The 16,297-nt window shown below is 46.6% G+C and overlaps 1 protein-coding gene across 1 annotated transcript in view; it reads left to right on the forward strand.

The window, feature by feature from the left end:
- Window positions 1–16,297, forward strand: part of LOC142558154 (uncharacterized) — a 261,951-nt gene continuing 245,654 nt past the window's right edge. The window contains exon 1 of the mRNA XM_075670315.1: window positions 1–76. Within this exon, the coding sequence (XP_075526430.1) occupies window positions 67–76 (10 nt within the window). The 5' untranslated portion in view covers window positions 1–66. The remainder of the gene's footprint in view (window positions 77–16,297) is intronic.

The raw sequence follows: 16,297 nt of genomic DNA on the forward strand, positions 1-16,297 counted from the left end.
CGCGACTGTGTGCATGGTGTTCCAACACCGGGAATTCCAGTTCTGCAAAGGTTTTCAGGTTTATTAATGACAGCTGGTAAGCACGAGTATTTCACTTTATTTTCTGAGCACATATTCATATTGCACGAGTAAACCAGTTCAGTGCAAGCCTCAGTGAACTGAGAGCTTGCACAGAAGCGTGCATTCAGTGTGCAGTCAGTGCAAGAGTGCATTCCAGCGTGCATTCAAGCGTGTACAAGCGTGTACAAGCCTGTACAAGCGTGTACAAGCGTGCATTCAGTGCAAGCCTCAGTGAACTGAGGCTTGCACTGAATGCACGCTTGAGAGCAACACCATACCATTGCGGAAACTCTTCGCCACGTGGCTTTCTTTTTTCCATATTTCGTGGGCTTTCTCTGCAACCCGGAAAAAAAGGACTACGTGGGACATATGGCATAGGAAACAACCCAATCGGTGGTTTCGTAATGTGCTCTACAAATTTGCCTCTCTTTGCCGGCTGCGATGCGTCGGGGTGACCTTGACGTCCGAGTTGTGTTCTTGCTGTTACGAAGTGTGTTCGCAACATATAAATCGTCATCTATATCTACGATGCGTCGCGGCTGTGCTTGGCGTTAAAAGTGTTCGTTTTACACAACGTGCGTGTGCTTGGAAGTCTGCGTAAGTGTTGCCGATCGCGTTTTCTTATGTAGTACCCCGACAGGGAAAGCCACCATTACACCGGCCTCCTCTGCTTCGTACGTCTATTGTTTGTTTCAAAAGCTGTTACTGCGCTTTTGAAGATGCTTCTGTCGTTGAGGGGAATTTAAGGAACGTCTTAAAAGTTACATACTTCGAAACATGCAGCTCTGTCGTGAAATGTGGACGCTAATGTCATGAATCGAAATTTCGGGCATGTGGAGCTTTGAAATTAAATACACGCATGGGGGTGTACATATTCAGAAGGAGGTCTCATAGCACATCGCGGAAAGGGGACCTCCTCTTAGAAATGAAGCGTAGATAAATACAAAAAATGGCAACAAAATAGCATTAAATTTGTTCTGACAATGAAAAAGACTACATATATGCACGGATAATATACACCATAAGAATATAAACACAGTGAAAAATGCAACTGCGCACGCAAACACGCTGCAGTAGCTTCGCGACTATGGCATCGCTCGAGGTCGCGGATTCCACGACGACGGCGGCAATAGCCTTTCGACAGGGGCGAAACAGAAAACGCAGCTCCACTTAGATTTTAGAACAAGTTAAAGAACACCACGCTGTCAAAAATGATCGGCAGGCCACCAGTAAATCGTGCATTATAATCCGATTATCGTTTTCACACGTACAGCCGCGTAATCCAAATCAAATTTATTACTTCTGCCACGATGTGATGTGTCATGTGAGGCAATGACAATGCTGTATACCCTCTGAGGTTACCAAACATGGCGCACAACAATGCCTCAAGCAAACACCTCTCACTGTGCGTTCTGTACGCGCACAAAAAGCAGTGGTGCACTCAACGTAACGTTAAATATCAACTCAGCCCTGTCGTGTTGGACTGACAGTTGATGAAATTAAGCATTCTCCGTCAACATCACCGCTAATTATTCGTCAATCAAGGTAACCAAAACAGAAAGCTTCGCTTACGCCGATTCCCACAGTGCGTGGGATATAGATAATTTTATTTTCCTGAGTTGAATTGTTTTTCTTTTGTCTCAGCATTTTTTCGGCAGTCTTTGTGACGCGTCTTCAATGCAGCTCGACAGCAAAGACTAATGCGCCCTGGGCTCCTACGTACTTTATCGGGCTGTTTCTACACGTTGTCTGTAGCGCACTTAAGAGTGGTGGCAGAAACTTAATCAAACCATGACCGCACACACCAGCGCTTGTAGCAGTGCGTCCTACCTGCTTTATGGCGTCTTGACTTCTCAGATGTAAGTGGCGAAAAGTGTTTCGCCTCGCAAGGCAAACGATCACACCAAGAAAGTCGGCCAAAAAAACAAAGCATCCAGTAATTTCGTATGCAGCCTGGGTACCCAGCGTGGAAATCAGATGTATTACCCCAGCGTTAACAAAACTGCCAAATTGCAATAGCTTCTGTGCTTGTCGTAACAAATACACAGTGCAAACTGCTCCGATTTCTCCCGCTTGATTTTTGCACATTTCGCCGTTCCTATAGAAGCGAATTAGAGTGCTCTTTACGTAAGTCGAACTCTAACCTTTATTGTAACGCACTCAGCACAAACAGCCGCTACACGTTTCATTAAAAAACTGAGCCCTCCCCTTGGTACAGCCAAAGAATACCATAAGGGTAAACTACTGTACGTCTGTTCTCCATCAATTTGAGCAGAATCCCGTCCATAACGAATAATGTATTTCATGTAGACGACGCTTGCAGCATCAGTATTGCGTGTGGGTGTATCTTACTGGCGAGGGCGAAAATGGTTTTAAACGTAAAACTTAGCCACCTCTTATACGACGTCGTATTTCACGCTGACAACATTTAAGTTTAGATTAGCAATTTGCCTAGGGATCTGGTCAAAGCAGTCTCCCGAAAAAGCGTCAAGAACGAACTGCTCTGAGCGAAAAAGCATACGGTACGACTAAGGTCACTCACGCTTGTTTGTATACGAACGAAAAGTGCGGGTGACTTGAATAACACTGAGCGGAATTCACCGTACGGAGAAGAGTTGCGCTTGTCTGCTTTGGGTCGTTAGAGATTTTGTTAATTTCTGTAATGAAGTTTCAATTTTTGACATCTTTGTAAATGTCAAATGCTGCAACGGATTCGAACTTCCACCAATCACTTAGTCAATAGGTAGCGGAACTTCATTGCATCATTCCGCTCTAGTTGCGATAAGCAGGCGTTGTCATAGTTTGGTGCCTAGAATATACTGGCTAGTGTGCCGTGCACCAGCTCTTTTCAATGGACGAGCGTGGCGCCGCCTGCAATGAATGCCCACTATGGCCGGCAGATGTCGCTGCCACACGGGTGGGTGCAGACTGCGCGTGTCGTCTGCTTCGCATATCAGTTTCGCAGCTGTTGCGTCGGTTTCTGTGTTTGCGTTTTTAGTGTTATAGCAGCGCTGCGTGCTTGTTCTTGGTGTTGTCAAAGAGTGAGTGCGTGGCTGTTATGTTCGTGTGCCTGTCATTGCGAGAACTATGCGGCGGCGGTGAAAAAATGCCGAAGCTATAGAAACAGTGCAAGGAGAGAACCTGCTTTGTGCCGTTGTGTAGAAGCGGTTACCGCTCGAACAAAGGGCGTGTATCCTTGTTCACTCTACCATCTGATACGAACCGGCAGCAGAATGGGCAAGAATGATCAGGAGAACGGACAGAAGGCCGGCACCAACTGCTGCGGTTTGTGAAAAACATTTCGAAAACAGCTTAGTCGAGCGCGCGTTATTCCCCGCGATAAAACACGCCCATGGTGGAAGTATTCTTCCATCGTGACCACGCCTGAAACACTAAGCTATACCCACGATATTCCCTGAGTATGCTAAGCATTCAGCTTACTTTTCCTGAGTACCAGGAAAAAAAAAACAAGAAAAAACGAGCAGTAGTGCTTTGATCTACTATACTGCAGGTTATGTTGCACGAAAGATCACTGCCCAAAATTCTTGACCAAATTGTGCAGGCTTCCTTTGCGTAAGTAAAGCTGAAGCTAGTAACGACGCTGCTTCATTATTGCACTTCCCATTTTGACAATGGAGGCCTTGCTTGTCTATCTTAGCCAGACGTTGTCAACCGCTGTGAAGCCCGTGGAAGATGCTTTTACTGTGTTCTTCAGCAGAAACAAGTTACATGTAGCGAGTGTAGCTGATTTTTCAGGTCAGCTGCAGACAGCTGGCCTTTCCCCAAGCAGGGTGCCCAGAGCATGCAAAAGCCAGCTTTGACAGCGCTTGCAAACTTTTTTATTTTCTTGAGGTTTCGGTTTTTTTGTAAAAGGCATCAACAAAGAGAGGGAAGCGCAAAGGCAACGGCAGAAGCTCCTTAAACTGCGTCACTGCGCGATCTATTTTCTTCATGTATGTGTGCATTATCTCATCTAGGGCTGTCTTATATATGCCTGCGTTTGACTGTTGTTACGCATAAATAAAATCTTTGTTACACTTTAATGAAAGATCTGTTTCCTATTTTTGTTCACGTATATCAGACATAAAAAGAAATCTGCACGTATTTACCAAGTATAAAAAATTGTATAGTACACGGAACACCACGCGCAGTCCATATTACAGGCATTTTTTTTTTCTTATTATCCTGTCCTCGGGGCCCAATGGGAATTATAAGGAGCTGGGTACATGGTTTACAAACAATCAAAAACATTCAAACCTATGAGGACAACAATAAGATAATAGGCAGAAATAGCAGCAAATAAAATAAAAAGAAAGAACAGAGAAGTTAAAGTCATTTCAAAAGATGATCGGTTACAGCGGTTTTGAATGGTTATGCATTAATATTCCTTTACTTTATTAGAATGAAAAATGTAACCTAAAACTTACCCCTAAAAAATTACGTTGCAATCATCGCTAGAATAAAAAAACAAGTGTCCTTAGCTATCGCCGAAGAGACACGTACGAAGGCGAACGCATTGTAAAGCCTACTCTAATTCACTCTAGTCCTCCTTCATCCACCCTAATCCTCCTTAATTAATACACCTTAATCCCTCTAATTAAGCCTAATCCCACATAATCCAATCACTATAATCAATAATGAAATTTGCTAATGATTAGCATCTCTTATACACGGCTGGACATGCTAGCTTGGTTCGTTTCTGGCCTTCCTTGGATCGTGTGATATGTTCTGTACCTCGCAACACGGCCTTGGAACATGGAGATCAAGGCATTTGCCTTAAAAATTACGTTTTCTCTTCGCCAGCATAGAAACACATCGAGTTCCCCGCTCGAAGCCCAGCTGAGCTAGCACACGCTTTTTGTGCAAGCGACAAGCGCTAGAGAAGCCTGTTGTAAGCAAAACAAACCCTGATTTATAAATCAGCTGCCCACATTTGAACTGTGCTGCTGCTACAGCTTAATAAAAACAAAAAGCGCAGCATCCCACTTGCCGATGCTGTGGAAACACGGCGGGCTACGAAGACCGGATGGTGCCGCGGCACCCACCTGCACTGCAGCGCCCCTAGCGGCAGCCGCCGACATTCATTGCATTTGGTGCCACCCGGGAGGCCGCGGACGGCACACTAGCCAGTATATTCTAGGCACTATAGTCATAGTATGTGTTCGGGGACGCGCCATATGGATTGCGTTGTTATTTTCCTTGGCAAGTATGATTCAATGCCATGGGAGCACACGTGGCAGGGGTCACTGCAGTGACGAACACCTCCGTGTAAGCGGGCTGCAACGAAACAGGCCTGCTGCACCACAGTATAGCTGGTGACGCGAGGATAACTTATATTTAATATTGATTATTTGCGAAGTATCTGAAGTCGAAACATGGAACAGATCAAGGAGAAACCTCGCACTTGCATCGATAAAGACAATGCCGAATACGTCTAACGTACCTCTAAAATGTTGGAGACAGTGTCGGACGTACCTTTAGCCACAGCTTTTCTTTAAAGGAGAAAACGCATATACGCTCCCTAACACTACTTATTAGGTCATCAGACTGGCTCGATGTAAAGCCAGTTATTGCTAGTTTTACGACATACTATAGTTTTACTATATTCTGACAAGTGTATACCCGTCTAGGAACCCAGCCACGTGGCCTTCTCTAGTAAATGCTAATTCAGAAAAAAATAATAAAAGAAACACCTGGTCTATACCTAATCAAAGTGATGCAGCTGTTCATGCCGTTTAAAGCCGGCCGCCGCATGGCACGCAAATAATCGAGCAATTCGGAAAATGAGAAACAATAATATTTATCACACTGCTTTCTTCACACTTTCTTCACACTGCTCCCACCTGACAATATAATAAGTCATTGACAGCCTTTCAGCTACGGTGCTTCGAGCTAATGTCTTTAAAAGTACTGAATGTCTAATGTACTGAAAGAGCGGGGTGACTTGAATAACAGTTAGCGGAACTTACCGTACGGACAAGAGTTGCGCTTGTCTGGTTTTGGGTCGTTAAGGATTTTGTTAATTTGTGTATTGCAGTTTCGAATTTAACGTCTTTGTAATCACCAATCACTTAGTCAACAGGTAGCGGAGATTCAATGCATCATTCCGCTCTATAGTTTCGATAAGGACGCGTTGTCCTAGTATCTGGTCGGGGACAAAAATATGAATTGCGTCGTCATTATTCCTTGGCAAGTGCGCGTCAACGCCATAGAAGCACACGCGGCATTTGTTACTGCATTAACAAACACTCCCGTGTAAGCGGGCAGCAACGAAACGGGCACGCTGCCCTACAATATAGTCGGTGACGCGAGCGAAACCTATATTTAGCTGTTAATATTGATTATTAGCGAAGTATGTGAACTCGAAACCTGGAAAATAGCAAAGAGAAACCTCCCACTTGCATCGATAAAGACAATGCCGAATACGTCTAACGTACCTCTGAAATGTTGGAGACAGAGTCGGACGTACCTTTAGCTACAGCTTTTCTTTAACGGAGAAAACGCGTACGCTCACTGGCACTACTTATTAGGTCATCAGACTGGCTCGATATAAGGCCAGTTATTACTAGTTTTACTATATGCTATAGTTTTACAATATACTGACAAGTATATACCCATCTAGGAACCCAGCCACGTGTCATAAAGCCTACGTTCGCTAAGCTCCTAACCACTTTCTCTTGCAAATCCTAAATGAGAAAAAAATAATGAAAGAAACACCTCGTCTATACCTAATCAATGTGATGCAGCTGTTCAGACCGTTTCCAGCCGACCGCCGCAAGGCACGCAAATAATCGAGCAATTCGGTAGAACAGAAACAATAATGTTTACTACGAATTTGAGCAATACAGGCATATCTTCAAAGGCAGCTGCTTCGAACTTCAGCGCACGTAGTCACAGGCTACGTAATTGCAGCGGTCTGTGCGGCCTGTCGTGAGCGGCACAGTGCTGACTGATCCAGCGGTGATCACAGGCCTAGGCGCCGGCGATGCTACCAACACCGAGGCATCAACACGAAGGTCTCGGTTCTGAAGAGGCATTCCTGCAGGTGACCCTGAAGTTCTCCAAGCTTTCCGACGAACGGGCAGCCCAAGTCGGCATGGAAGCAGCGCACCGGAAGTTTCAGAAGATGCGGCACTGGGAAGTCCAGAACCACGAGGTCGGTCTCCACAAAGGGTTCACTGTCCAGGGGACACGAGCCGTCGCGGGGCCTGTCTTCGAAAAGGTCGCCCTCCCGCCGAGCCGCATTTGTCCCGCAATCAGAAATGTCGTCAAGGCACCAATCACACAAGGTGTGACCGCAGGGAAGCAGCACAGTACCGGCCGCAACCACCGTGCACCTCACGCAGACGCGCAGCCAGGACAACGGCTTCACGAAGGTGATCGGTCGCTCGTTCACGAATGGGCAGTTGAACCCTTCCAGGGTGTAATTGGTATCCAGGCGATCCTCGGAAGACCCGGATGGCTGCAACGTAGAGCCAGGTTGCCCGTCTCCGTAGTCTGAGTCGTCGCTCTCTCGAGCGGTCGTCGGATCGCTCGTTCGGCGATGGAAAGCTTCTGCGTTCATCTCTGGTAGTTGTCGTGTCTGGGCGCCTGTCTGGTGGTAGCGGAGGTTGAACAGCGCGTCTTTCACGATGCTGATGCTTGCAAGACGATCAGGGAATGATGGGCGCCTCACGGTCTTCGTCTGCGGCCAGGCCCAGGTCGTCAAGGTTGTTTGCGGCGAGGAAGTGCGTGACGTCCCGAAGGTCAGACTCGGACGCACTGAGAGCTGAGAAAAATGTTGCCGAGATGGACACTGTTTCTTTTACAGCCTGGCAGGCGCGGCTTCCATTCTTGGTCGTTATTGGTTGCAAATTGCTGCTGAGGGGGTTAAAGAATTCTGCAATATCGGAACGTCTTTGTGGCAAGAGTGGGAGACATGCCGGCCACAGAGAGAGAGACACTTCCACTCTGAAGGTCAAAGGAGGGGTGCATTTTTCCAGAGTAGGCAAACAGGAATTTATTTGTCAACTGTCATCCCAAATACACAAAGACGAAACAGAGACGCTTCCAGTTCACGCAGATATTCCAACTCGCTCAATTCTCGGTACTTGGGGTAAAAGGAATACAAGCTATAGTAAGTGGCCAGCCCGCGTCCGCATTCCTTGCTTCACACTGCTCCCACCTGACAATAGAATAAGTCATTGACAGCCTTTCAGCTACGGAGCTTCGAGCTAATGTCTTTAAAAGCATGGCTGCACATATTTTAGCTTGTTGCCATTGCACCATGTGGTGTAAGTGCTGAAAGGCGTTTAAAGGCGGAAGGCATGTACGAACAGAAGGACTAACGAATTCTTTAATTTATATAAGCGAAACGAGTACGGCGCACCTATTGAAATTATATATGTATGTATGTCTGTATGTGTATATATATATATATATATATATATATATATATATATATATATATATATATATATATATATATATATATATATATATATATATATATATATATATATAGCTGCACTAGCTCAATGTGGTATCAAACATGAATGTCATTTAGTAGCAAGCAATAACACTGTCTTGTTACTTGAATGCAAATGTGAAAAAGTGCAGTGCAGATTTTGTTATATGCTTCACGAAAAATACTGCGTGGGTGGTTCATTCTATTAAATTTATGTTATTATTGGGTACCACATGAAAACCCTGAATTGACGAGGTGGATTTGGGGACTTCTAATGTGTCTAGTCGTGTATTTATGCATTTATTTAGTTATGCTTGCGCTGTTATTATTTGCTGGGCTTGCAGGATATGTTGATCGTAAAAGCGATCGCTGTAGAGTGGCAGCAGTACCTTGTTCCCATACCGATTGTGTAAAGGATTTTCCTGGGAAATTCTTTCGCGCATGCGCAGTGGCATTCTCTAAAGCACGGCAGAAAATAAAAAGGAAATCTCCAACCTGAACATTCTTCATGTCCGCTTGTTCGTCGAACTCTATTTGGCCTACGATGGCTTCTTATGTTGACGCGCGAGAAACTGGGCATGGCTATTGCTGTCACCAAGTAAATCCAGAAATCAAACTAGATAAGGACAAGTAATAACTCCTACTGAATTACACGAAGCAATGGCTTATGGCTGTCACCGTAGCATTACACACCTTTCCCAACCCGCGACTCCTCGCAATAACAATGATATACAGTGTCAAAACTGACTAAATATTCCGTCGCGTATCAGTTTAAAAAATAAATTCAGGATTATTCACTGAGGCATCTTTTAAGCACGATGTAAAATATTAATAATACGTTCGTCAAGTCGAGTTTGCAGGTTCTCTTGCCATCAAAAGCAACGCTCTGTTTGTTACCCATAGATATTTCCCTGTGAATCTGGGGAATATCAGAAACATTAACGTTATTAACATTACTGTACAGAATTTAATTAAATCGATTCATTACGTCACTTGTTTTCGTTACCTTAACTTTTCTTGGCTGTTATTCTTGTGCGCCTTGTTTTATTAGAGGGCGGGGACGCTTGCCTCTGATGGTCACGTGGTAATGACTTTCGTGTAACAAAAAGTCTGAAATGCATATCGTGCGGCACTCATGTAATCAGTTCTTTATGACAAATGCTTGTGGCACCTGTTCAAGGTTGACGCGTCCTATTTGAGAACATTCATTTCTGCCGGTTCAAGTACGTAAATAATATCCGGTGTGACACAGCGCTGTTCTTCAATTTCTCGCATATTACTGAAGGACGTGGGAATATTTTTTTATTGAAATGAATATTAGGAGAGGTTGGCGCCTTTATGGTGGCACCGGCTACTCCCCTTCACTTGGCAAAGGAAATAAATTTGTGTAAAAAGGGAGAATAGCGACAAAAAATATGGTTCCCAGTAGAACACTGGATGAATAAAAATATACAGTCGAATTGTACATGAGTCACAAAGTTCAATGCATTGGAACTACTCGCGTGGCAAGTCGTACTGTCCTGATGGCGATTTTAAAAGTGCGAAAATGTATTTTTATTTATTGACTGGTGGGGGCCTCAGGTTGCTAATGTTGCGAAAATAAGTTCGACCACACACTGGCAAAAGATGTATTGTCTCCATTCACCAGCTCCGCCTTTACCATTCCACAATGGTTCACACCCAATTAAAGAGAGAGGGTTTGGTACTGCTAAAGGCTATTCATTGATAACAATGGTTCACTGGGCTAACAAGGGTTGGGCTTGGGCTACTTCAAGAACAAGAAATTTGGAGTAAGTGCAAATGCATTTGTGTTTGTGCTCCCTCTTTGGTGGGGAAGAGAAAGGGTAGGCAGACCGCATTCGAGGCAGAAATGCCTGTAAACAAGACCTTTTCTATTGAAAAACAGCTCCGCGTACTTTTTCAAGTTAATATTGCTGGAGATGCGTCCGTGTGAAGAGTGAAACGAGACGGGGCTATGGACGACCGCACGCCAAGTTTCATCCTAGACGCCAGCGCTCGTTTCTCCCCTGGCGGAACGATTTCATCTCCAACGGGTGTAGGTTTTGTTGTGCCATTACCACAAGCCCGGATTCCGAATCCGCAAGATGGAGAATTTTCCTGCGAGCGCCCTTTGGACAAACCCGGGGCTGCGCCGAAAGGCACAGCGCCCTAATTCTCCCTTGACAAGTCAAGATGCTGAGCCGTCAGGCAGTGGTGTCCTCCGGAGAAGCATCGGCGGGCAACATGTTCAAACGTGTCGCCAAGTGCCAGACAGCCCGGCGCCATACATCCCCTTCCCTGGAGGTCACCGCGCCCGCCAGTTTTGAACGGGGTGGCGAGCGTGATCGCTGGTTGGACCCCCTCCGACGACCGTCGAGTGCTCACTTTGTATTGGGCCGTTTGAGTGACAATGGTTTCTGGGGGCTTATAAGCCGCGGCGCGCCGCCTGGAAAACCGGATCCGCCGACCCACCGGGAGCAGAGTGCCGCTCTCGACTGGAGTGAGATGTGTCACGCGTTTTCGCCGGACGTCGCCGTGCGAGAACAGTCGCGTTTGCTGTGAGCTCTCGGCCCCAGTGCCGATCCCTTCATGTCCTGTATAATGACCTGTATATAGTGTATAAAGTCCCTTTTGTTATTCTCACCGACGCCTGACTCGGAGTCTTCGCTACCAACGCTCTGTCACGAAACGGGTGACGAGCGCTACGGGACCACCTCAAAGTCGTAACAGTTTCCGCCGCCGCTTCCCTTAGCGGTCGTGCCCGCGTTCAGTTCGCGCTGCACGCGAAACGTCTCTTGTTTGCGACGGCGCCTCTTAGGATGACCGGAAATTATTATTGCGTTGTTTACTGTCACGACAGCAATGTAAACACGAAAGGGTTGATGCCACCAGTGAAATTCTGCCAATTCACAAGAAAATGGTATGAAAAAAGCAGACGACAGACATGGATTACTGCGGTGCGCCGAGTGAAGTAAACAACTGGCAAACGAAGCGAGCGCGTTCATTAATCACTCCTGAGTGTATGACGGCTTTTATATGTAACCCACATGAATTTAAAAATTACTCGGTACATAATTCTTTTATTCATATAAAAACTTTGAGTTGTTCGACGAGCGCTTGTCTTGTCTTCTTTCTCGTGTTTCGTTTGTGTGTGCGCTGCCAAAAAATGGAAACCACTTTTGTTGTATGCGCTAGCAGTGGCCGAAGTTCACGCGTGCCGAGAAATTGAATACGTGCACGATGCATTGAACATGACCGGAGTTCATTCCCGCTTCACCACTGCATCGCTCGATCGACTTACTGGACGATACACGCCCGCGTCTTGGTCGCGACGGCATTGCTGAAGCAGGAATGATTACTAATACTTTCAACTTCCGTCTCTTGGGCACTGTTAAAAAAATGGCCAAGCTGTCTACATTGCTGCCTCTATTCCATATTGTAGGGGACGTACTAGTTAAAGTTGTGTGCGCATGTCGTACTTGTGCTATGCAGCGATATATTTTTTTATTTCCGCTCAGTGTCGATGGAAGTCCGTTGTCGCCATCAGAGACAACACGGATTTGTAGCAAACATTGTGAGACACTGCAAAAATGACTTTAGCTCGTATGTGCCGCATCGTATGTGCTGACGATTTTTCCAGCGGCACATACGATGTCGTTTACAATTACCTGCTCAGCGTCACTTACACGGTTAAACAGACGCTGCCCTTTTGCAGCCATAAAAATAATCGTCAATCGTATCGATCTTCTTAAAGGCAAATAGAAGCGTGTACAGTCTGTTTCACACTTAGGGGACAACTCGGAACGTATTGCATCGCGATGCGGCAAGCAATGGAGTCGTGAGGTGGCAGCAGCTCGAGCAGGCGCAGACGCTCGAGGGGCGGAGTCGTGGTCTGCTTCGTCTGCTACGGCGGCGCGCGCTGGCCGCATTGTCGGGAAGCGTGCTACTGTCAGGGGCAGTGCACCGATTTCATCGGTACTGCGGGAGCTGAGCTTATATTCTTTACTAAACGTTGTGCGAAGCCAAACTCCGAGGCAATGAAGGCATTGGCGATAATGGAGTTCCACAAACTTCTTTTGACAGCATGCTTCGTTTGTTCTTTCGAAAGGCCGGGGTACTGAGCGCGTGCACGTATATTTCTTCACTGTGTGTGCTACCGTAATAAGCAGTGACAAGACGCACCAAGATGTGCGCGGAACGTGCTCAGTCTTTGTTTGACTCGAAAGCAAAACAAAGCACTCAACAATGATAACTATGGGGGTCGAACACGATGAAACAAACGGATACGATTAAAGAAATGTTTTAGGTTAAGACAATGAGCCGGAAGTGATTTTTCTCGACAATCATTCACTACACCAGGCAGAGCCTGCCCGCCGGCGGTGAATCGGACACGTCATGCTCGGAACTTCAGTTAGTATCTCGTCATGTCCCCAGCGGCAGCGATGACAGCGCTCATCCTGGAAGGCAGTGAAGTGTAGAATGACTTGATCAGAAATGTCTTCATTCGCAACACGTCTCAGTCGCTGACAATGGTGGATCGAAGCCTATCCTCGGGGGCGACTGATAGAGGGGATGTTGCGCCAGTGATACTTTCAACGAGCCCCAGACATTTTAAATGATGTTGGCGCGCGGGGATTGAGGCGGCCACTCCAAGAGAGTGACTGCGCGCTCTTCCGGCAGTTCTTGCACAACAGGAGCAGTGTGGATCGGCGACCTATCGCGTTAGAATATACAGTCGCCTTCCAGAAACGGGCCGTCAAGAATGTATGGAATCAGTACGTCGTCTATGACTGCCCTGCACCTTTCAGCGATGAACTTACCTTCGAGGCGTATCAGTGGGCGTCGCACAACGCTTAGTAAAGAATACCGGCTCATTTCACGCAGTAACCATGAGATCGGCGCCCTGCAACTGACAGTAGAACGCTTCCCGACAATGCGGCCAGCGCGCGCCGCCGTAGCAGACGACGCCGTTCAAGATCCCGCCCCTCGAGCAGCTGCGCGAGCTGCTGCCGCCGCCTGACTCAAGCGCTCGCCGCATCGCGATGCAATGCGCTCCGAGTTTCCCTAAATGTGAAACAGACTGTAAATCGCCCTTCGAATGAAATGTCCACGCGCACACACGTAGGCACACACCGCGCGCGGCACGAAACGTGCCCAAACACGCGCAGTGCAGGAGGCAATAAAGGCGGTGCGAACGAGAGATGGGAGAAGGGTACCACCCGCTATTAGAATTTTGCTTCGCATGCGGCGCTCTCAACGCCGGCGCAGCAGCGCCGCTCTCTGTGCCGTTCTTGTCCATAGAGTGTGCCACAATAATGCAGGGGGTGGGGGGGAGGGGGGTCTTGTCGGTCGTGCTTCAAGGGCGCATTCCATAGAGAACTACCTACCACAAAAAATGTACAACAGCGGGGGTACAGCGCTGTGTCCTCCTCGCTTTCACTGAACTGTCGAAGCATGATTTGCTGTGGCCGCCGAACTACGTGTGTAAACTTTGCGGCGATAGTTTCCCACAAGTTCTTTGCGTTGGAGGGCACCTACACCATCCGATCCGGATCGAGCTCAAAGAATTATTTTGACCATGGAAACGCCGCGACAGCATAGCCAGCGCTGCGTCTTTAAGTCAACGGTGCAGAATAAAGCCACGAAAAAAAGTGCTTATGCAAAGGAAATGCGCGTTTGTGTCAAGCTTCACATTTATTTCCTGCCTGCAGCGCATATTAAATGGCTCTAAGGCAAAATATGCTTTCATACAGTAATTTACCAGCTAAATAAATAACCGTTAGGACGAATTAACTTCTTTTTTTTCCTTTAGGAGGTAGGAATGCGAGCTAGTTGGTGCGAATTCATTGAGGAAAGACAGCGCGAAATAAACGCGGACAACAGAGAAATTAGGACCAGATTGATAATGAAATGAATTCCATCGTTGCAGGAAATAAACGAGGACATTTCGACGCGTAACAGCCGCTAACAATATCGCACGTGGCACACATGTTTTTACGTGTGTTGCTGATGGCAACAGGTCATGACGCAGCTGCTGTGCCGACGCATTCGTGATGGATACTGCGTGCTTCTCGAAGGCATTTGTTGCTTACAAATATCTAGAATACTTTAGAACTGGATCCAAAGGGAAGCCTTCTTTGCCTCTTCTTTAGACTTTACCACTGGTGCTGTCTGGTCCACCCCGTCGGGTTGGTGCTATAGCATTGCATGCATGACATGGACGACGCTGAGAGGAGAAGCGACGCGAGAATTCCTTGAGACCCACCGCGTCGAATGTGGCCAATGCCCTCTCGAGCTACCTGATCGTCTACGGGTCACCCTGTTGACAGCTGTAATTATCCGTGACCCCTCCACAGTCATCGCAGAAAGTGAAGCGCTTACCTTATTACTAAAGTTCGAGTCGAGATAGAACTTTCACCAATGAGTGGAAACTGGTCTGATGTCTGCCGCGCGATTTTTGTTGATTTCCGCATTCCTAGGAGCGAATTCTTTATTGTAACCCACTGAGCGCAAAGTGCCACTGATTGCGATCAAAGCGAGCTGCTGTCGGTTTATTCTCAATCAAGTTGGCGCAGAACCCCGTCTATACAGCATAATCCATTTGATGCAGACGAATCTAGCAGCACCAATGTCGCAGTGTGTGTACTGGACTGGAAAGTGCGAAAATGTTTTTAAACGTAAAACAAAGCCAGGTCTTATACGACGCCGTAACTTGGGCTACCAACGTTTAGGTTTATATTAGTCATTTGCGTAGGGCTCTCATTAAAGCCGTCTCCCGAAGAAGTTTCAAGAACTAACTGCTTTGAGCGAAAAAGCCAGCAGTACGAAGAGGATCCCTCATGCTGGTTTGCGAACGAGAAGTGCGGGCGACTAAAACAACAATCAGCGGCATTTGCCATAGGGTGTAGAGTTGCGCTTCTATGGTTTGGTTGGTTACGGATTTTGTTAATTTCTGTATTGCAGTTGCGACTTTGACATCTTTGCAAATGTCATGTGCTGCAAAGTGATCGCATGGCCACCAATCACTCAGTGAATAGGTAGAGAAGCGTCATTGCATCATTGTGCTCATGTTGCGATTAAGCTCTCGCTGTCATAGTGCGGGATCGGAGAGGCACCATATGGATGTCGATGATAGCACTGGCGGCAGTTATTACGGCGGTGAAGATCATGCCCATCTGAGGGGGCTGCCTCGAAAGAGGCACGCTGCGCCAGAGAATAGAAGAAGTTGACGCGAGGGAAATATAAGTGGACCTCTTAAAATTGCTTATTAGCGAAGCAACTGAAACTGAATCTTGGAGAATGCAAAAGAGAAACCTCGCAGTTGCATCCATAAAGGCAGTGATGAATACTTGTAACGTACCTCAAAAATATTGGAAGGAGTGTAATACGTACTTTTAGCTACAGCTTTTTTTAACGCGGAAAACTCATACGCTCATTGCGACTACTTAGTACATCATCAGACTGGCTCGATATAAGGCCACTTATTGCTAGTTGTGCTATATAATATAGTTTTACTACATACTTACAAGTATATGCCCATCCAGGAATCCAGCCACGGGGAAGAAAGGCGATGATGAGAAAAAAAGAATGAAAAAAAAAACACCTGGTATGTACCTAATCAACGTGCTGCAGCTGTTCAGGCCGTTTCCAGCCGACCACCGCATGGCACGCGAATAATGGAACAATTGGGGAAAGGACAAACAACATTTATTACGCACTCGAGCAGTATACAGGCATTTCGGCCGCGGTTTCTAAGTTCAGCGCACGTGATCACAGGCTACCTAATTGAAG

This window comes from Dermacentor variabilis, chromosome 9 (genome assembly GCF_050947875.1).
Source record: "Dermacentor variabilis isolate Ectoservices chromosome 9, ASM5094787v1, whole genome shotgun sequence".
In the NCBI taxonomy this organism is placed as follows: domain Eukaryota; kingdom Metazoa; phylum Arthropoda; class Arachnida; order Ixodida; family Ixodidae; genus Dermacentor; species Dermacentor variabilis.